The sequence below is a fragment of the Silurus meridionalis genome, chromosome 4 (genome assembly GCF_014805685.1).
Source record: "Silurus meridionalis isolate SWU-2019-XX chromosome 4, ASM1480568v1, whole genome shotgun sequence".
NCBI classification, from domain to species: Eukaryota; Metazoa; Chordata; class Actinopteri; order Siluriformes; family Siluridae; genus Silurus; species Silurus meridionalis.
Window position 1 is genome coordinate 12,864,314 of NC_060887.1, and position 24,189 is coordinate 12,888,502.

Here is a 24,189-nt window from a genome sequence, read left to right on the forward strand (position 1 = left end):
CTGACTGCTGTTTCAAGCTGCCACTCGTGACGTCACAGAATGCCACTTCGTTACCGTCTCATGTGTGTGGGGTCCAAACTCAGAACAATACCTGGGAAATATATATTCTTATATATATATATATATATATATATATATATATATATATATATATATATATATATATATATATATATATATATATACGTATATATATATATATATATATATTCTTCATTCTGTCTGGATCAGCCTAGATATGATGTTGAATTCACAAATGACTGACTGAAAAGCTACTGAACTACTAAATGATGTATTTCTCTACTTGCTCATAACAGATATGAATGAATGGGCAGATATGAATCCTGAAGCCTAAGATCCATTTTGTTCGCTGATTATATCCAGGACACACCAGCACGTCTTCTATTATAGTATGAAAAGCCAAAAGGACTTAAAAAAAAAGAAACACTGAGTTTTTGTGCTATGAATAACGTCAACTAAATCTTAATATTACAAAAATATGAAGGAAGAAATTCATCTTAGATTTAATTAGTAGATTGTGTATTAAGTTGTTACATTAATTGCCCACTAGATGGCAGCCAGAGGCCACAAATGTCTATCAGATAAACCAGGGGATCCAGTGGCGGACTGGTACTGGGATGTGGATAACTTAGTACCGAGGAGCACAGAAACAATAACAACTTTTTAACAAGTTTTATTGACTTAGGGTTTCAAAACACTTACACATTAAAACACGAAAACACTTAAATACGATAAACACGTATTTATAAGAAAGAATATGTACATAACAGATTTAAATAAAGTCTGTTTTTCTTTTTTGTTTTTAGTGAAAAACGTCGAATCAACAGAAAACATTAATCAATATATACCATATCATTTATTTATTAGCCACAAGATTATTTCTGTTTATTTAACCAGATACTCTTTTTTTTCTTCCTAATATAGGATGAATGTATGTATCTTACATAAGATATTTATAACATTTATTCATTATAATGCATTAGGGGCCACTCAGATGAGGATGGGTTCCTTTTTAAATCTGGTTCCTCACAAAGTTTCTTCATACAATCATAAAATCTGAGGGAGTTTTTCCTTACAACTCTCAAAACTGATTTGCTCACTAGGGATACATTTATATATACTAAACTAATTAGCACTAGCATATGAATTCTTATTTTATAACCTATTTATCTCTGTAAAGCTGTTGGAACATTGCACATTGTTTAAAGAAAACGCTATACAAATAAAACTGAATTGCAGCAGTGCTTGTATTTTGGCCTTATAAACAAGAGTCAGAGTCAGAACACATTACACCTTCTTTTATTTACATTTTAATATTAATGTTACAGTAGTTCCTGTGATTATGCACATCTAAACAGTCCTTCCCTCACCAGACATTCTTTTTTTTCACTCTCTTGAAATTAATAAGCAAATAAGTTTGTAATGTTATTCCTGAGTGTGTCCTCAAAGTGCTGAAACGTTCCTCCCAAAACAAAAACTACAGCGAGCATCTATCAACAAACTTCAGTAAAATTCTACAAACAATAAAACAACAATTTCCTATTTTTTGCCATGTCAGTACCTGAAACAAAGAATTTGAAATGTCTCTGCCGTAGTCTAAACTTATTACCTTAATGTTGACACAGGTCACACTTCACTGATCCACTTTCAAAAACGAGAAGATCAGCATCAGTTAACCTTTCTGACAGGAAAGATTACAGCTGGTCCACTTTCGAAATTAAAATAGACCACAACACAAAGATTGTTTGCAAATACCATCGAATTGATCCAATATAGCTGCTTAAGATTGCCATACAGTGACTTACAGTACAACAATTAGCCTTTGTGTACCCAAGATCTATGTAACTAAATGTAACAATCCGTCCATTGATAAAGTTTTGATTAATTAAATACTTGTGTATATATTTATTTATTGAACAAACACAAAGTAAAGTCAGGCTCCTTAAAATTTTATTTACACAAAATTCTTTATTAAACATTTACATATATGTAATAATAATAATAATAATAATAATAATATTAATAATAATAATAATAATAATAATAAACAGTTTAGCTAAGCACATAACGTATGCATGTATACATTTATTAGCCTAGATGAATTCTGGCCTCTAACAAATAAAGTAATTACATGATACTATAAGATATATATTGTAGTACTATTTTTTAAGTGCTATATTACACCAATCACATATTACACAACATTTAAACTATTTACAGCCGTAAAGGAACTTCCTTTGCATGATATGTCTGTGCTTGATTTTGATGCAGTCTTTTCAAGTAGCTAAAATGTATTTTAAAAAATGGCATTTGAATTGTCTTCTGGATTTTTTAAAGCTCCATCTCTGCAAGCTTTGTTTACGATGTCCTGATCCAGCTTATTGACTCCAGCACATTACTTGTTGTTGATCAAAAGGCTTCATTCAGGTTTTGTAGAAACCTTTGAGCTGAGGACTGAAAGACATAATCATCATTAGTATTGCCATTTCGCCAAACCTATACAGCTTTTTATTTAGCGTTCACAGCTGGCAGTGGGTGAAAAGTGAATACAGTTTGCAAATAGTACACATTCATTCCACAATCCACAGAAATCCAGTTTAAATCAGTTGTTTAGGTTTGACGCTTGAGAAAACGTTGTTTGGACGTTCAGCTAATTAGTCAATCTGGTGTGATATAAATGTATACATTTGTAGTTGCATAATGTAATCAGAATGGCTTTGGAAGGGTAAAAAATATAACTACTACATTTAATCTTAATTACTAATTGCAAAATTGTACTATAAGATAATTACATTTAAACAATTTTATTTTTAGACCTACTCATTACAAATCTCCAAGGTCTCTTTTTACCTCAGGAGGGCATTGACGGTACACTACAAAGCAATCTAATGGCCTCAGTTTAGCATCTAATCATCTTGTTGATAAATGTAGATTAAGCTATCAATACAAGTAAAAAAAAAAAAAACATGGCAATTTGTCGACTGCAAATGTCACATGATACACAGTTTAGTTAGCAGTATAGCCAACTGTATGTTTTGGATAAGGACCTGTCACCAGACTGTGGTTTTGTAACTGAAGATGAGTATCATCAGGCCAAATCAGCCAAATATATCAATATACATGTATAACCAAAGACTCATACAAAATAGAGAGTCTACATTTTTGTGAATTTGTAAATTTACATCACCTAGACAGTAAAATAATTTCTAAAAATGAAATGGTATTAATGATATTTTAGTTCTGAACAGCGTTTTATAATGTAAATCAACAGTACATGGTATTTGCTTAAAGCAATTTTAAACTTTTTGATTCAATGCTTTTTTTGACTGAATACATTTAAATGATTTTGTCGTATTATTTTTATCATTTATCAATTTAGTTAGTTTAGTAAATGAAACACTAACGCAATATACTAGTTATTAAATGCACTTCTTTTCTGGTCTTTTGAGGGTAAAATCTTTGCAAAATTTTTTATTCTTTGTGCGAATGCAGTCAGTTGTATTTCACTGAATCTACTGTCTATAAGATGAGCAAGAAGGAACAAGGAATTAAGCATTTCCACAACCTGCACCTGTGCTCTTAGCATTCAGAGTAAACATTAAACACAAAACCTTTACATGTTACTAAAAAATATTTGATCACATTATTGCATAATTGTAAAAATTTTCAAAATTTTCTGTCTGGTTTTTAATCTGTTTTATGACTTTAAATCATACATGATTTCCATATGCAATGAGTGTGTCCTATTTTAGGTTTAGTATCAGATTTTAAAATTAGTGTAAAGTTGAAACTAAGCAACCAAACGTACTTCTTACAGCAGCAGTATTTCCTCTTACGCCGTCTATACTTCACCTGCGTGCAAAGAACGACAGGAGGTGAGAATTTGTAATAAGAAAGAACAACACTGCTTAATTACTGATATTAGTATACGGCACTATCATATTAATGTTTACCTCTCTGCACCTCCGGACATAGATGACAGTTATTACGATGATCAGGATTAAAACCAGAACACCAACAACAATTGCTATAATCATCCAAATATTCACTGGAGCGTTCTCTAAAAATACAGAACACACAGAACAGTGTTAGACTACAAACAGTACCAGGTCCTTCTTAATTTCTTTAAATGATGGACCATTTCTCCCAATCTTCTTCAGTTTTTCAGTTGCTTGATTGCTGGCTTAGAATGCAGGTCAAAATTGGCTCATAATTAATCCGTGATTGCGATTTTGCATTTTGTTTTTATAAGACATATTGAAGAAATACCATAGAATAATAAACAGAATGACCAGATTTTCTGTAATTGGACATGGAGGCGGGTTTCGGAGCAAAGGAACATTTAATGTTCTTCTGTTTTACACTAAATATCCCTCAGGATATTGAAATGTATCTTGGTATAATATCGTGCTGTTCAGCAACAGTTCGTTCTGTATATAAAATGTACTGCACTGTTTCGTTCAACATCTCTTATACAAAAACATCTTTTGTTGTTTTACTTGTAAATGAAAACACAGAGAATCAACAATATTGCAATAAAACGTTTTGTTGAAGTGCTGTAACCTTTATGTGTGTAATGTTTACTGCCTGGTTCTGTGTCATAACTGAGCTCTATCTGAATCTGTCTATACCCATGTCCTGATGTCTTATATGCACAGACTGCAAGTTAAACATTATGTTCTTTTAATAATATGTGCAAACATTTATCAAAAATGCTTTACATTAAATATTTTAGACTATTTTACCCAAAAAATGGACACCATCAGGAGCCAAGGATTGGCCACGATTGGCCTACAGCTATATTTCCTTACCAACTTTCAAAGTGAATGTAGCAGAAGTAAGCACTGTGGAATTCTTTTTGAGTTCGCATATCCATCGCCCTCTGTCTTTCAGTCCTACTGCAGGAATTGACAGCTGCATTGGATAAGGATTATTGAGATTTTGCCGAGATGAGCTATGGGGGGTAATCCAGTTCACTTCCAGGTCAGAGCTCATGGGGTGACCCAGAGTGCAGGTCAAGTTTAGTGGATAGCCTGCATATATAACTTTACCTGCTGAAGAAATAACTACAGGGAAAGGCAAAAATGAGGGACTATATGAAACAGTTCAGTAATGTAATTTTCAGACAAATTATCATCTGTGCGTAATCCTGCATTTTCCTACTAACTCATTTCAGTGCCAGTTACACTCACCTTGCAGCACTTCTACTTGCACATTCCTGCTGATTGTTTGTGATCCAAACTTCAGATTGCAGGTGTAGGTCCCCCTGTTATTTACAGACACCTTGGAAATCTTCACATCAAGTACAGTATCTTTTACCTCTGACTCCATGAGTAAACTTTGTGTGCCATCGTGGGACTTCCAGGCAGCGGAGGGAGTTAAGTTTAAATCAAGGAGAGTGCGAGGGGATTCAGAGCGGTTCAGTGGACTGAAGCTCCAACTGCCTTCTGTCACACCTACTTTATTCAGTGTGGACCAGGTCATTTTTGAGGAAAAGGAACAAGGGATATTTAAATTATAGGCGGAGTCATGTGTGTAAATGGGATCCGATGTAGAGGGTGCAAGATCTGGGAAAAGAATAGGGAAGATATGCTTTAATATATATGATTGCTCAAATTACTGTTTCCTGCTCTGCCTCTTCCGTTATGCTACCTTGGTAAAATCAATATATCTGGACACATCTTGACTAATATGCCAAACAATCTTACAGGTTGAATAGTCAAAAATTGTCTGTCCACAACTGCATCCCTCACTACTAATATTGCAACACAGGTAGGACCAACTCATTAATTACAGCATTCATGTCTATAGTCTTAAAATGAAATGCTCAACAATCACATTTGGGCAAAATGCTAAGGTGTCCACATACTTTTGACAATGCACAGTTGTCTCAAATCAATGTATATCATTATAATAATAGTAGGTGTCAATTCTAAAATTAACTTTGTTGTTAAGCTAATTTATGGATCAGAAGTGCCTTGTTCCACATCTTCAACTGACTGTATTAGACTGTAGAAAGAACATTACTTATAATCACATACTCTGGCTCTCATGATATATCTCACTTTGTGGTGTTTATGATTTATAATCACACTACTGGTGTCACCCAAATAAAGATGGGTTCCCCTTAGAGTCTGGTTCCTCTTAACGTTTCTTCCTCATACCATCTAAGGAGATCTTTCCTGGTCACAGTCAACCCAGGCTTGATCATTTGGAATAAATACACATAGTTTACTTATTTAAATGATTGCATTCTGTAAAGCAGCTTTGAGACAATGTCCATTGTGAAAAGTGCTATAGAAATAAACTTGAATTGAATTGAATAATAAACCACCGTATGTATCCACTTGAATAATGGTAGAACTGTGTGCTATTCAATCTGTACTTACCTACAATGGTGACATCAGTCATGGCTTTCAGTGTAAAGCCACCATTATATTTCAGTTCACAAGTCCATTTTCCACTGTGTTTGGCGGAAACTGTTTTCACTGTCAGAGTGTTTTTGTTCATGGATTGTTGTCCAGTATAAATCTTATTATCAGGCCCAATCCATTGTACACTTGGGCGAACAAGCACAAATGCTCCTTGATCAATTTCACAGGACAGTGTGAGAGCGGCATTGACTAACAGTGGTTCCTGTGCGTGTATACTTACTGAAAGTAAGTAAAAGAGAAGACAGTTATCTCGTCTACCATCTTTAGCCACATTGTCACAAGTTATGCAACAGTAGATACGTTTTAAATGTATCTCAAGATTGATATTTTAACACAAAATACAAACCGTTCTGTTGCTTTGCATTGACATCGATTTACAGTAAATATGCAGATTAAATTGTGGTTCTATGCATGATTTCACAAATTGGGTTGCCATCTGTGTTTCACTGATGCTATATATTTACTATTACATAATAAGGACATGTATGTTTTAAGGTTTATACTTTTTTATAGTTGATTTCTTATTAAAACTTAACTAAAAAAACAACAGGATTGAAAAAAAACATGTCAGTGCTAGGGTCTTGCTTGTTCAAGTAAATCCTACAAAGGGGCCCCTTATCTGCCAGAATAATTCAGATTTTTTTTCTGAAGTCATGTGTAAGTTTTTCAAAGCGAAAAGATTAGTCACTTGTGCTAAACACATCTTGAGAGTTGGTACATGAGATGATGACCATAGAAAAATATACGTCTTTGCCAAATAAGTCATACAATTTAATAGAGTGTAAATCAGGTTTATACGTTTAGTAGTTCTTTGTTTAGATTTGTTTTATTGTTGGGCAAAGTTTCAAGCATGCAGAGCATAAAACCTAAAACTATTCTAAAATATCAGTTACTCTTTGTGACACTTTTGGCATGCATCATCACATGAGTAAATTATACTTCTTGTATAGTAAGCTTTAATGGAAAAAGCCGACAGAAGAAGCTTTACATGTTTCCTCTTTCACTACTTTCTTCTCATTTATAGCTTAATTCATGTTTTTGCAATTTATCTCCAGACTTTGAGTTTTCAACAAACCCAGTTGCTCTTACACTGCGTTAACATATATTTGTATGCGATAATATAAAATGCACATTGGACTGTTTTAGTAATGATTACATGGTGAATATTCAATGCCTAAGAGTTATTCCTAAGACTAAATGGCACTCCAAGTGTGAAATCATCTATATAACATATGGTAAATGCTGTGTACACATCCTTTATCCTATGTTTTATTAACTCAATAAATATCAACAGATCTGATCTCTGTCTTATTGACTAAAATTTAACCATTTTAAGGATTGCATCACTGCTCATCTTACCATCATAAAGTTTGTATGTGGTTGCATGCTCATTTACAAGTTCATGCTGTAAACATTGGAAGGTCCCAAAGTCACTAGCATTAACATGTGAAATGATAAGAGAAAAGTCTGATGAAAGAGAGATTCGCCCTTGCCACTCAGTATTCTCTGTCATAAAATACACAAAAACAAATGAATTAACTTTCAGTTTGTAAATGCAACATGAAAATGAGATGAAAAAATGAATAGATCCTTGTTACAGCCAACCTGCTCTGATAGAAGGATTTGTAGGGTTCCTACGAATCAATGAAATACCATTGAAGGACCAGTGGACGTGAACGTTTTCGTCTTTCCCCCATTTCGTCCTGGGAAGAGTAACAGGGTTACCTATCTGTGCTAAAATCACCTGCGGTTGTGCTGAGAGAGAGAGAGAGAGAGAGAGAGAGAGAGAGAGAGAGAGAGAGAGAGAGAGAGAGAGAGAAAGAAAGATTTAATTGTCAAATCAATTTAATCATATGGCCCAGATATTACTGAATGTATTCCAAGTGAGTTCCAAGCAAACAGTTAAAGCACAGTTTTGTACATAATTAAAACATTTCATTTAGTAAGCATTTAAAAAAGACTTAAGATTGACTGCATGTGCTTTATGACATAGGTTTAAAATTTGTAGGGATGCATACAGTGTATATTCACTGACATAATGTTTTATGTGGAAAATCTACAGAAACCATTCACGGTCAGAGTCGCAATGATTCAGAGCTGATTTTAGTTACACTGGGGGGTAAGGATACACTCCGAAATAGATGCCAGGGTTACATTGCAAGGTACCACACAAAGACACACATATTTAACATAGCCAGTTCACCTCCTGACATGTTTTAAGAGATACATTTGGAGGGAATTTGGAAAAGCAACTGTAACACCATATCATTAGAGAGAGAGAGAGAGAGAGAGAGAGAGAGAGAGAGAGAGAGTGAATGAATATTGGAGGAATGTTCAGTGTGATGTCCCATTCCAGTTTGGACTGCATGGTTGGTATTAATATTTGCAGCTGTCATTTTTCCTTTAGTTAGCACATTCTTTTCAGCTATTAGACACCTCTGATCATCAATACTACTCTATTGATGGTGTTCGTTAATTAATGCAGTGATTCTGAATGATACCTGCTGCAGATGAAGATGAGTGAGATGAAGCCAGCAGAAGTAATAATAATTCCAAGAACATCGTTTTGGCTACCAATTCAACTGAGTAATAATAATATCCTGGGGAGAGAAATCATAAATATGATCATCAATAGATTTACACACATTTTCTCTTTTTATTATTATTTATTTTTACAGAGCTCACATTTTAAATCTGACAGATACGTGTCTTACAGTTAAGCGGAAGGAAGGGGCTTGTGGTGGGCTCAGATTTTTCACAAGATTGAGTAAAGCAAGTGTGAGAGACAGTAAGCTTTGCGGTGGGCTTTGGGTTACAGACATAAAAAGCGAGGGGCATCAGGCAGGGATATGAAAGAGAAGCAACTCTGAAAGAGGGTGCGAGAAAGCGAGCTGTGGGGGGTGGGGGTGGGTCTGAGATTGTGTCAGGAGTAGATTCTTATCCCTTTCTTCTTAACCTCCTCACCTCCTCCGCCCTCCTACACACCCCTTCTTCCTCCTCTGTTCCACGAAAGACGGATCTCTCCACGCTCAGGAGGAGAAAAAAAGATGCCACAAGGCGCTGTTAGCGGTAGGCTGCGCTGGGAGTGTGGTGTACAGCATATGGAGCTTTGTTGTGTGTGAGATTTCTGCAAATCTCCTCCATTTCTTTCTTTGTGTGCACACTGATACTGTAAAAGGTCTGAATTTGCACAATTAACATTAGAGCTGTTTTTTTTCCATCTCAAAAGTTTATTTTAGATACATTTTTAATTTTTGTAATGTTTTTGTTATTGACTTTATGAATGCATCGGATGAGAACGCATTCATTACTCAGCATTAATTTCCATTGGCAAATTCTCAATAATGACGCAAGTATGATTTTATTAGTTATAATTGCACTTGACAGTTAGTTCCCAGAAGACTAAGCATTAGACTAAGAAGAATAGCATTATTGTCTCTATTAATTTTTTGGGAAGGGGTTAAGATATCGAGTCTTGAGTTCAAATTCCAGCACCACCGCTATCACTGCCACAGGCCCTTAACCCTGGACAGGCCCTTAACCCTGAACTCCTCAGATATATAAGTGAGATTTACATTTGCCACATTTGCCCCTTATCCAGAGCAACTTACAACTGAGCAGGGGAGGGTTTTAGGGCTTTTGCTCAAGGGCCCAGCAGTGGCAGCTTGTTGGTGGGAGGTGGGATTTGAACCTGTGATCTTCTAATCCAAAGCCCAATGCCTTAACCACTGAGCTACCACCTCCCTATGAGATGATCGTAAGTCATCTCATGTATACATTTGTATACATGTATATCTATCTATAATGATATATATGTATTTGTATAAATGTATATCATTTGCCCTGAAGGGTAAATAGTAAAATCTAATACTATAAAATAAATAAATAAATAAATAAATAAATAAATAAATAAATAAATAACAGTAACGGTTTTCTGATTTCTTTACTGACTCAACTGTATTGCCTTTAATGAATTGTTTTTTATTTTATTCCGCAATAATCATGGATTTATTTGTAAAAGTTGTTTACTTTTTTAAGTAAGACAGTTTAATTATGGTGAGACATTTTCATGTAATTAATTTCTTAATTATAAGAGTGTTTCAGGGCTTTACATTACCGTTAGGATCTATTGGCACATCCTTGTACATTCTTTATGCGGTATTTCTTTTAGTGAAATGCCTCATTTTAAGATCTACGTTAAAAATAATATTACTTCCACACAGTTAAAATATGCGTGTCTGAAGAAGGGCTATTTGTGCTACACTTTTTCTTTTTTTTTTTGCATGGATGTGTTCAAATGTATTTAAAGGGAACTCACATACCCACATTATTCAAACCCTGATTTGTAATAAAGTTTGTTTATATGACATAATTGGAGATTATGGTAATAAACTCACGCTGAGCTGCTCGGTTCGGTCATATCATCACCCTCGTTTTTAACAATATATCACACAAAAAAAATTTAATAGTGACACAATGCAAAAAACATGATGTTTAATGTTTTTTATTCAGTGATAGAATGAGTCTTGAATCTCTTAAAATCATCACCAGAAGAATAAATACATTATTTTAATATTTTAAATAACCATGCATACGATTGTATTATGGGGCGCATATTTCTGATTTCTGAATGAATCGAATTCCTTCCTTAAATCAGTGGACGCTAACATTAATATGGTATTTCTAATAAGTGATCATAATCTTTCAAATATTTACCTGTTCTCATACAGTTCATACACACCAATGTTTTTCTTCTACAAGACTGCTGATGCATGTTTTCCCACAATGCATCAAACACTAACTTTTCTGAAACCTATTTATGGGATGTATTATACAAATACATCAGTGAAGCATTTGTAATCATTGAAGTTTTGTGACTACAGACTGAAATACTGAACTGAAGTAGGCAAAAAATAAACCAAATTAGTCAATTAGGATTAAAAAAAAATATATATATATATATACAATATTACAAATAATCCAAATAATCTTAAATAAGCACAGCAAATATGGAGACAGCGAGAAAGCTTCTTATGCTTAAAGAAAGGCAGCGGTATGAAAAGGTGTTGAAAAAGGAAGTGCAGTTAAAAAGACGAAAGATGTAGAGATAGAAGAGAGCAGAAGGCTGCACCTGACGACTTAACCCAGAAAAGACAGATGATCAGGCTGTGGTCAGAGCCAAGGTTCAACAGAAACAATGCAATGCAGCAGATTCGAGCATATTGAGGACATGTTTATAAATTTTAAAATGACTTTAAATCCAAATCTTTGTAAAAACTGAAATGCATGACGTGCATTATGATTTAGATATATGATATTTTGATAATATGATATAATATGGCAGTAATTGTATTACGGAACAATTTTCGAATCACCCTTTACAAAACGAGAACCAGGATTCTGTTAAATCGCACCATGAAATTAAATAATAATCATGCATACATTTTAAATGACTTCAATCTCATTAATTATGTGAATGAAATCTACATATGTATTAAGTGATAGAGGAATAGAATGTGACATCATCGTGCAGTAAGCGAATAGAGAAGTGAGCATAAATTCTCAGAAAAAGTATACTGTTTTTTTGTCACCGGAATGGTACGCTTAACTTTTATTATATTAAATCTTTAAGTCTTTCACCCGGAAATGTGCATATAGTGTACAAAAAATGTATTAAATCTATTAAAATTCTAATTACATTTAAGAGAGGAAAGTATATTAGTACACTACACACATAAAAGTGCATATTAACGATAATAACAGAAAAAAATACGCTTAATCGTACAGCCCCTGCGTCAAGAACGTGCCCTTGCTTATTACCCTTTTCAGTGCACTGGGAATATAGATGTTTGTGACGAATCATAATTTTGTCATTTAAAATGTAATGATGATGTAAAAATATCGAAATCAAAAAACGAATTCTATGTGATTGTAATATTAATGAGTTTTAACGACTAACGACAAAATATTACTATTAAGGAATCTCATCCAGGCCATCACCAAACAAAAACGACAAGCAGAACAAATAAACAAACAAACCATCAAACAAACTTGTAAAGAGATTTCTGCCTGTAAGTATATGAACCTGGAAATATTTCGAGAAGACTGTACCTTGATCATCCGATGTTTGTCACTCCCTCAGTGCTCATCAGCTCTGTTCCTGTGCAAGCTATAGCGGTCCTATAAGGTATGTTGACCCCTCCCTTCCTTCTGATTGGCCTAACAGGAAGAACAAGATGTCCAGGATTAGAATAACGTCAAATCTTTTGTTTTTGATTAGCTAAAAAACGATGACAATGACACTCATGAATATTGATGATTACTGATCATCGTCATGGTCACAGTTCTTGTGGATTTCTCGTTACCTGTCGGTACCTGATTAACCTCATATTAATAATATCGTAGTGAAGACGTACGCGCTGATAAAGCTTAAAAGATACGTATTTAGGTATATGCATATTACACATATGTAACATGTAATAACACCACCATGCATATATTGTATAATGGTGTTAATGATTAAAATATATGTTCAATCTTGTTAATATAATATTGCAAATTAATGAAAAAAAACCAATAAAATAAACAAAAAGACCATTATTTTGTATATCAGTGACTCTGATCAGTCACTTGTTTTGTTAATTCATTTTATATATTGATATTCAGTGTATAGTTCACTTGATTGCTTTATACTTAGTAACAAATCGCCTCTGTCCACGCAGCACAGTATGGTTTATAAGGTATTCCCGTTTTGTCTTTTTTTGCAGCTGAATAAGGAATAAGGAATTCCGATTTGTAATCTTCTACTTCAGTGGAATGAAGGATTATAGCATGACTTGAGATGCGTCATTTGGTGTTTTTATGTTTTCTCTTCACTTTTTCTGTTCTGCTTTTTAATAACGCAACATCAGGAGAACATCAGATTCTGGCCTTACTTACATATTCCTTTACTCTACACTATTGTTATTGTTCTAATGCTTTATTTAGGGAATTAAGAAATATTAACAATTGACATTAACAACTCGGCTGATATGAACAGCTCACAATGAACAACAACGGCGTGTTATTTGTTTTTGAAATTCAATAAAACCGAACAATGTTTACAGAGAGTTAATCCATCCATCCATCATTATTTAATAATAATCCATTACATGAAATAGAGGCACTAATTGGAGATAATGACCTTTTTTTTTTTTTTTTTTTCTCACATTGTAGTTCAGACCTCGTGTAAACCAACGCTCTGACTCTGTGCATTCATTTATTTTTATTAAGCCTGTTAACATGAATTCTATTTTACAAATGTTTTATTTAGACATTTTACTTTTAAACGATTGTAGATTATCCACAGCTTCATTTGTGCTATTTGGCAGCAAACGGTGTTGACGGGGGGAGAAAAAAAAGTTTTAACTATAATGCTGACTTTTGATTTCATTAGAAAACTACACATATGAAATATCTTATTCTTGTTTTTGAATACAGAGTCCCTCAACTTCTCTTTTTTTTTTTTCTTTCAATTTCATTTTATTTAATTTGCCCACTTCCATATTTTTGTACAAAATGGTCTTTGTGAAACATAGGTTGTATATAAGTCCAAGAATTGACTATAAAGAAAAATTTTCATTCGCATTTGGATTCATCATACTGAAATTTTCACAGCTTCACAGCTTTATTTCGGTTGTTTATGAATGCAAACGATATTTGTTGAAATCATCGTTATGTGCCATTTTACTAAGGACACTAGGTGGGTTTCTATTTATAACCCGTTCAATATATGCAATATAATATAGAATAGATTTTATAAGAGTATAGTCTAGTCTAAGAGTTATAAAGTTATACAGTTAAAAAGTTTAAAATGTAAGTTTTGATAAGTGTAAAGTTATACTCTATAGTATAAGAACTAGTTTTACAGTCTCAGGCTAACTTCAAGGTTTTACGGAGTAAGTTCTAGGAAGAACACAATATGGTTAGTTCTTTTTACTGACATGATGTTATATACGCATAATTTACTAAATAATGATATAAGAAAATGCAAAAGCAATCTTTCTTATTCGTTAAATAATTTCCACAAGAGTAGGTTAGGGTTTGATAAAGTTTACTCACACTGTCAGTATGAAGTATCAATAATGAGTGTGGCTGTCTGCTTGCAAACTCGCATGAACGAATGTTTAAAAAAGGTTTAGTTGTACTTGATGTTGTAATGATCCAGTGCATATTCTCTCCTGATTACTGTAAAAATGCTCTAGTGAAAGAACAGATACTGTAATCATAAAGACTGTTCTGTTGTCGTTCCAAGATTCACAAAATATACATACATCCTTTCAAAGCACTTTGTACTGTACATGTTCACTCTATTACAGCTGATTGATTTATAATCTTATCATCCAGTTTAATGGATGGGAATGGGAAACTTGTGAATCTGCTGTAATCTCTTAAACTTTCTTCATAATGTCTTCTCATGGAGAGCTTTTGTGCCCTGTCACATGGGGGTTTGCTCTTAAAAACTAATCAGCCTTATAACAATGTCTATTATTACAAAACAAAGGGAGAAAAAGAAAGAAAGAAAGAAAGAAAGAAAGAAAGAAAGAAAGAAAGAAAGAAAGAAAGAAAGAAAGAAAGAAAGAAAGAAAGAAAGGAGGCAGCGAGTGAAAAACACATTTCTGCACGTTAATTTGTTCAGGAAATGTTGATAAATTGACAAACATTATTGTAAAAAGACGAAAATTATAGTTCAGGATAAGGTGCAGGAGTGACTCTTATCAACATGTTCAGGTAGATAAAGAGAAAGGCAGCCTCATACGGAGTTACAACGTGCTTCTGTAGGACAGGGGTGGTTTGCTTAGGGGAACCACATGAAGGTCAAAACAAACATGGCTCCTGCTTCACATCTGTCTTTGAGGTTTCACCCTTCTTTCATTTGCCTCTTCCTGCCTCGCTTAGTAAATCTTACAAAAAAAAAAAAAGAAGAAAAAAGAAACTTGCTCATGTACAGTAGCTCAATTCTACTCCAGTTTTATTGTGCCGTCCATTTAAAGGATATTTAGTGTAGAATTTAGACAAAATATAACATACCAATAGAGTAGTTGGGGAAACCTATAGAACCTCTGATTCACAACTCTGAAATTTTCATATAGGGTGTTTTGAGAGGAAAGACCCAGTTGCAAGGGATCCCTCATTACTCACACTGTTTGAGGGAGTAGGGACTGAAAACATAACCATTACTGAAAGAGAGAAAGACTGAAAGGAAAAGAGGAGGAGGCGATTTTCAATTAGTCATCCTCCTCAGCAACTGCTATTAAAAAAAGTTTGAACATGTTTTTGTAAAATAGTGCAAACGGACTCAATTCTTGTTGTTTCAACCTTTTTTGAGAATCTGAAGTAATAGATTGTAACATACTAAAATTAGCTCCTGGGGAGAAACCATTCACCCACTCCTTACCACCTATCTCCATGCAGCAATCTCTCTCTTTTCTTTCAGTAATGACTGTTTATGTGTTCAGGCTACATTCTGTCAGTAAGGGGATCCCTCAGACACGCATGTTAATCATCATGAACTTTCAGACATTCCCACACTTTGCTCATTCGAGACTAAATTAACCCACAAAAATGCCTATAAATACATTGATAGACAAAAATAAAGTCATGAAGATGGACAGTTGAGTTTTGCCAGAAAATATAGTTCTAGAGAAGTAACGCTAATCTCTTTGCTTTTTTTGGGGGGTAAATCTCTTTCAGTCAGTGAAGTAAGTCACCGTGGGCTTTAAATGTACACACAGTAAAATGTCAGTGGAAAAAAGCTGGCTGAGCTGAGTGACATTTGGTTTCCTTATTGTGAAATGTAATTGTATATCTTCCATTACAAATATCTCTCTCTCTCTCTCTCTCTCTCTCTCTCTCTCTCTCTCTCTCTCTCCTCTTAACCACTGCCTGCACTGTACAACATGGCTTCTCAATTGCACATTGAAAATCATTTGACTTAGCTCAGTAAAATTCCAAATTTCTTTGAATCACCTGCACCTTCTATATGTCACCGAATTTCTGTTAATGAAGATATTTAAGGATTGGTCTTGTGGATTTTCAAACCTCACAAACGTCATTTAAAGCTTTCTTTAGAGCAGTGGCTTTCAAAAGACACAAATTTGGTTTATACTATGGCATTATGTATTGAATCGGAAGGTCAGAAGATGTGGATCCTTGTTCTATAACAGCACCTCTCTGGCAATTCACAGGTTTATATTACTAAGCTCATTCTGATTCAGGTTTTCATTTCTATAGTAACAGCAAAGCCAGGCATTTGTATGGCGGTTCATTCATATTACATTATATTACAAGAATATATTGAATATGGTGGCATTTTCTGTGAGAAGATGCTTATTAAACATTTTTGGAAGTATTAATCAGTGTCAGTGCTTCGTAACAGTCAGAAGCAAAGCTGTAACTTTTATGCTTTGCGTTTTCACACACAGGAAAGGCTTCAGTGTTTTGTGTTTTCCTGACAACGTGACAAACTACATTTGTTTTTTGTTTTTTAAAAAAGCGCTTGTGAGAGAACACATTACCATTGTTGTACTACAGTGGTACTTATTAGTTTCTGCTCTTCCACAATATTAAAACATGCCTCTACGTGAAAACGCATGACACATTTCTCTGTAAAAATCGAAAAGTTATCATTGCTGAGGCATAAGTGAAATAAAACACTTAATGACATGCTGTTACAAAACACTGCATTATTTTGGGTTTTTTAAATATAGGACCCAGAATTTCATTTCTAAGTGACAGAACTATACCTAGCGTACGTTGCACTGTCGATGCCGAAATAGTTACAAAATTTAAATGTGCCGATAATGTGTGGCTCTATTTTAGGTGTGATTAATGAGAGAGCACTGCTAAATATAATTGTTAAACAACCTATATACTCTGTTTTCTTTTTTCATATTGAATTAATTTAGGCAATAGCTTAACTGACAAACACTGCAATGGGGACTAGAAGTACCCAAAAGATCTAAAAGAACCCAAAAAAACTTCCATTCTGAGATATTATGGAACTTAAAGTGTGAGTAGCAAGTTAATTAAGTGGAGTAAAATCTTTGATAAGCATTTTGTCTTTCTCATTTGACCAACATTTAAATAAAGCTAGTGAGATAATAATTCATTTAGTCATAAACGTCTGTTTAAACAGTATATAAAAGTTTAAGTGGCAAACATCGGACATGAACAATTCTCTTTTCTGAACAACAAAATACAACCAAAAAATCTTCAATTAAATGCAGTCACAAACATGTAGACAAAATTCACAGATTTTGGCAACATGTCAAATAATTTCAAAGGATATTTCATAAGCAGACAAACAATCAGGTCTTTACATTATGCTAGCTAATTTCCAGGCATGATTTATTTTTTGAGACTCCAAAAGTACACAGCTATTGTCACACTATTTATTTATCAATTTCTTTGCACTATCACACATTGAGCTCTGTGTATTAGTGGGCGCTGCACCGTCACTTGAGGATCTCGTGTACCGTAACAACTGTATATAGTTGAAGTGACAATTAAAGCCATTTGACAACTTCTTTCTCACACAGCACAAGTGCAAAACAGCCATCAAGAGTAAAACTTAAAAATGTTATTGGATCTGGATGTAATTGAACATTTCATCATGTAAAATACATTATTGTTGTCTGCTTCGCTTTCAGAGCAACACAAGCTTTTATACAGCTTACATGTAAAGAGTGTTACTGTTTGCATTATCACTCAGGGGTAAACAACAGCAGGAGATTTCTATACAAGCTGAATCCAGGGAATACAATGATTAAGACTCAAATCCAAACACTGTATGTGTAAAATGTAATGTTCAAAGAAACGCTTTAAGTGAAACTCCACCAAACTGTAGCCAGAAATTAATGTTAAGTTAATGTACGTTGAAGTACGAAGTGTGTTGTACCTCGTGATGAACTCGTCTTGAAAAGGAAACAAAGTCAGCTGCTTTAACCGTCTATAGCAGCACCTGAAACAAGGCCTTCTTCAGAAAACCTTGAAGAGACTAAAATGTCTGCAGAGATGAATAAGCAACGAATGATTTGTAGTGCTTCTGTAGTACAGAGTAATTATATATTAATAACTTGATGAAGTCTGTGCTAGTAAAAGTCAAAGATAATGGCTGACTGACTACCTGCTCCTTACAACTGCTTCTGTTTTGCTTTAATAAAACTTCCTTTCTTTTTCTAGAATATTGAAAAATACACTACAATGTGCATTACATAATGACTATTCATAATGCACAATATACACAATAAATTACTTTTATTTACCTAAGCACAGGTTCAGAATGGAGCTTGGAGGCACTCAGGATCATTACAGTTCTTAGGAGTGAACGCCAACAAAAAACAATACATTACAGACATCGACGATATACAGTTACGAAAGCTATCAATGCTCCTTGCTCCTCTCCAGCTTCACGGTATGTTCAAGGCTGAAATATAGTACATCTTGTTCCACCCTAGTCCTTTACATTCCTTTTACATTTGGAGCATTTTGAGTGCTTAATGACATTTTAGACTGTTTTAACTATTCAACCGTACAGCAAAGTGACACAAGTAGGAAAGAGAATATGAGGGTGTAGGAACACACCCAAAGAAAATGGGTGGTATGTGTGGGCTTGGGTTAAAGTGAAAAGGAGAGAAATGTGTGTATGACACATTGTATGAAAAAGGGAATCCTAGTCTCAGTATGAAAAGTAGTCTTGGGTGTACATGAGTGGATTGTATACTGAAATGTGTAGCTTTTAACCTCACTTATAAATGTATTATTAGTGAACATTGTTCTATAATTCTTACATACTGTAAAGCTGCTTTGCGAAAATGTCAAATGCTAAAAGTGCTATAGAAATAAAATAGAATTTGAATTATTACTGACAGGCTATTTCTGGGTTATTTCATTAGTGCACACAAAGACACAGTAACACTATAAACTTTGACATCAATACACTATATACACTATAAACTTTGGCATCTGGAACAGGGGTCACCAACATGGCACCAGGTCGCCCGCAAGGACCACATGAGTCGCAAGTGGGCCTTTTCTAAAAATAACTGACTATAGCGCCACTTATAAGTGAGCTGCAGCTAATATTTTTTTAAATCACACTTGCATTGGTGTGAATTTAAAAATGACAATATATAAAAAAAAAAAGCTTAAAAAAATCATATTCATCAAATCATAAAATTTCATATTAGATCTAAAGCTAGCTGGTCTCCAAGTTGATTTTTGTATGTTACATAATTGATAATCTGCACAAACGTGATACAATGTAGAAGTGATCATTTGAAAATGTAAATACCTGCAGAGATTTAGCAAAATAAAGTTTTGCATATCGATATTTATCTGTTTCCTATCTTGTTAAATCATTGTTGATAATTATTGTGAGAAATCATTAACATGATCAGTGTCTTCACATAGATGAATATCATTCATTATTAATAATAACATATAATTAAAGGTAAATTGAGCAAATTTGTTATTTCAGAATCGTGTATCAAACTGGTAGTCCTTCACATTAATCGGTACCCAAGAAGTAGCTCTCGGTTTCAAAAAAGTTTGGTGACCCCTGCACTAGAATATAGAAAAATACTCTACAATGTACATTACATAATGACTACTAATAATGCACAATGTACACAATACATTAATTTTGTTTTCCTAAGCACAGGTTCAGAATGGAGCTTGGAGGCACTCGTGATAACTACAGTTCCCATGAGTAAACGCCATCAAAAACAATAAATTAAAGACATAGACGCCATACAGTCAGTTACGGAAGCTATCAAAGTGTATTAGTATATTATTTATGGCAAATGATTCACTGGTCAGGTTAGTGTGAGACGTACTGAAATCTGAAATAATGCATTGTAAACAATCTAAACAATAAGAATAAATCTGAAATGATAGAAGATTATCTATTATTCTATTAACTCCTGCTATAGACGGACAACCCATTCAAGATGTATTCCTGTCTCATGCCGAGTTCCCTAAATAGGCTCTAGATCAACCACAACTCTGACCAGGATGATACGCTTACTATAGATGAATGAATAAATAAAAAAAATAATGCATGAATGCAAATTTCTGCCTGTATATGCTTAAGTCCTTCTAGTCAACCCATTCCTTAGCCTTTCTGTCTTGCGTTAGTCCACCTTGTTTTTGTGGTACGTCTCGCTATGTTCCATTTTGCTTGAGTGTATCTTGTTTTAGCTCATATAGTGTTGTTTGTCTAAATTCAATCCAACATTCTTTAGGAGATTTTGTTGTAACCCGTCTTGCTTTTGAGTCCATCTACAGACCTTGTTTCATTTGTACACATTGTTTTTATTCTTCTTGCTTGCAGTCTGTCTTGCTTTAACCCTTCTTGCTTAAGCTTAAGTCCATCTAGTTTCTTGCTCGTCTTGCTGAAGTCCATCCTTCAATAGTCTGCCTTACTTGCTTTTGTATATCTTGCATTAACCCATCTTGTTTTTTTGTCATTTTGCTTTAGCTCGCTGTGCTTTAGTACGTCTTGTTTTGGTCTCGCTACGTCTTGCTTTGGTTCATGTTGCTTTAGTTGTCCAGCTCGCTTTATTTCATCTTGTGTTCAATGCAATTCAATCTCATTTTCATCTGACTAGTGCATTGAACAATGGACATTGTGACAAGGAATCATTAATAAACTAATATATAAATATAAATAGTATATATATATTTATAAATATATAAATATATACTATTTAATAATTTAAGTATATACATTTTAAATTTATAAGAATTATCCATTTAGACTGTTACTTCTTGTCTTCCTTTTGTCTGTCTGTCCTTTTGCCACAGCCTCTTCCTCAAAATAAACTGATAATACATTTAATTATCTACCCTAGATATGTAGTCCACAGTTGCAAACTTTATGCTAGCACAATCTATTGGCTCTGTAATGCTAAGATGGCAACATATATTCAACTTCATACACACATCTTCATCTACCTCTTTACAACCTCTAATTACTGCAGTTGCAATGAAGCAAATGAAATGTTTATATTTGATTTTAATCAATTGATTTTTTAACTTCACTATCACTGAAAACTCAAAATATGGAATGAAAATGAAATTGAAAGAATACACCTTTATTTTATTTATCTTTGAGATTTGTTTGAATGAAAATGCACATGGTCAGTAGATAAAACTTGGCTTTTATGGTTGTTTTCATCTTATATACTATCGTCTATCCTTGTGAGGATGATATTCAGAAATTCAAGAAACGTGTTCGACACACGGTGAAATCGAGTGCCAACAAGGACCACTGTAGACTTGTCCTGATGGTTTTGTGGTATATTGTGCATTTTGCTCAATTAATGAAGTTAAAAACCTGAATGTGTATCCCTGTGTTTCCTAAACGGTGTCGTTAATTTTATAATTTAACATACAGAAGGGTTTTTTTTATATACCGTTTAACATATTTATATATATCACTGTATTCAATATTCAGTATTGTTTGTACAAAACTTTTATTAATATTAAAGTTTTGAAAAAGTAACACAAATCAACTAATAGATTGGATCTCTATCAGCAAGCCAGAAGAAGAGTGGCAGGGAAAACCTTCCTGAGATGATATATATAAAAAAACATAAGAACTGATGCGTTTAAAGCATAATAATATTATTCATATTTTTATTATAAAGTCTCCAGCTGCCATTTTATAATTACAATAGCATAGGTTTGTTTTCGTCGTGTATCAGGTACGGTTGAATGAATAGGCACCACTTGTACAAGTCAAACGCAAAGGTAAGGAATATTTGTTGATTGACAAAAATGAAATGTTTAATCATTTTTAAAACATATTCCCCAGTGAATGTTAGGTATTATAATGATCTAGCAACCGATAACCCTAGTGTATTCGAACTGTATAACTTACCATCTCAGCGTATACATACTAACAAAGGGGACGTTAATCTTTAACAAATGAGCTCTTTGCTATGTCTTCTTACTTTCCACGTCTATCATATCATTAATGACAAAAGCAAATAAAGTCCTTAGTATTTCAGATATTACGATCCTACAAATTTAATAGCATTTAGATTTTAACATTATAAATAAGCAGGTGTCACAGTAACACTGTCACAAGTCTGAGATTTAAGAAATACATGAGCTCATCATAAATAACACTGAATAATAATTGTCAGAAATAAATTGAGCAAGTTGTTGGCTTGGTCCTGTGTGTTGTTCTATTACTATGTTGCGATACATTTTAGAAAATTAATAGAAAATGAATACAAAAAGAAACAAACAAAAAAAATGTAAGACAATGGTTCTTCATACACTGTAGTTCCACAAAACGATATAGACATAGAATTAAAAGAGTCTGGACTCGATACACACCTATAAATTTCTTATCAGAACCGTGAATGTTTACGTTTTGATGAGGCCTATGTGCTTATGGACAGAATACAACAGCTATTTACTTGTTGTAAATACCCATTACTTTTTTATATTCTCCCAACTTATTATTATTTGTATTTATATTATTTGCTTATTTCTATTCTTACAGTTGGTTATTATATAAACAGTGTATAACGCCACATACGTCTACATATGCAACAGTCGTTGTTGCATTAATTGACAACAGAACCAGTAATCACATGTTTAATAGCATCACTATAAAAAATATATATATATATATAATACACAGTTAAAGTTTTATATCTAACTCAGTGAGAATGTTAGCACTATCTCAGCTACCATGCGATTAGCAGTTTCTTGAATCTATTGACTATAAAACCAAGTCCAAGCTCGATTGAGGCACATCTGATAAAAATTGTACTAAGAATCAGAATTTTGATATAATTAAAAAACTAGTACTTACAATGTTCATGTGATAAAAGCAGTTCCTTATGCTGAGCCTCACAGAGCTCCAATGACATTAAAGTTCTTTAACGCTGAATGAACAAACACACACATACACACACACGGGACAGGAAACAGTGCTGTCATCTGTCTCACTACTGAAGAGGACTATGCTTAGTTTATCTTCACCAGCAGTGTCAGCTTTTCTACACTACACTACACGACAACCTCAAAGTTCTCTCCTCCCATCAAGACCACCATCAGAGCCTCCAGGTGATTTGTGAGTGCTTAGATTCTTAACAGGTATAGGTCTTTCTTTCTTTCTCTTTCTATCTCTCTCTCTCTCTCTCTCTTTCTCTTTAGCTCTCCTCTTATGTCAGCCCCCACCCTTCACTTATATTGCAACCGTGTTTCCTATGCATCCCTGATTAGAAGTCGTCACAACCTTGTAGCTGCTGTCCTGCTGTCTAGCAATGCTGCTGTCAACATTTTATCTGGATATAGCAGGAGCAATGATACAGCGTTGTTGTTTTTTTCTTTTTTATTTTTTGTATACTCTCTTATAGCTGTTTTATATGTGTATTAAGATATGTGCACCATCTATACCATTGCATTTTTACCAAAAAAAACCAACACTGCTATGTGCAATATATATATTATTTTCTACAGAGATTTTAGAGCTTATATCTTTTCATTATGGAAGACATATATCCATATACTTTTAATAATAGAAAAATAATAATAATAAAAAATATAATTGTAATAACAGAAAAATTATAATGTATTTACTTGAGTTAGAAATGAGAGTCTTTGTACAATCGTAATAAAAAAAAAATTATTAACTATGAAAATTATATATTATTAAAAAATATATATACAT

At 33.6% G+C, this 24,189-nt stretch overlaps 1 protein-coding gene across 2 annotated transcripts; it reads right to left on the reverse strand.

Annotated features, from left to right (window-relative positions):
* Positions 1-2,355: 2,355 nt before the first annotated feature.
* On the reverse strand, positions 2,356-23,622 carry cd4-1 (CD4-1 molecule). 2 transcript variants are annotated; one of them, XM_046848386.1, is made up of 12 exons: positions 23,329-23,622; positions 16,470-16,472; positions 12,567-12,665; positions 8,957-9,055; positions 8,061-8,210; positions 7,815-7,961; positions 6,411-6,674; positions 5,214-5,588; positions 4,833-5,087; positions 3,975-4,081; positions 3,830-3,873; positions 2,356-2,475 (listed from the first exon to the last, which is right to left on the reverse strand). In XM_046848386.1, the coding sequence occupies exons 4-12, from the start codon at positions 9,015-9,017 to the stop codon at positions 2,445-2,447; spliced, it is 1,434 nt and encodes a 477-aa protein (XP_046704342.1). In that variant the 5' UTR covers positions 9,018-9,055; positions 12,567-12,665; positions 16,470-16,472; positions 23,329-23,622; the 3' UTR covers positions 2,356-2,444. The 2 variants fall into 2 exon arrangements, with proteins under 2 accessions (XP_046704342.1, XP_046704340.1); XM_046848384.1 differs by lacking the exon at positions 16,470-16,472 and having other exon boundaries at positions 12,567-12,674.
* Between the last annotated feature and the right edge of the window lie 567 nt (positions 23,623-24,189).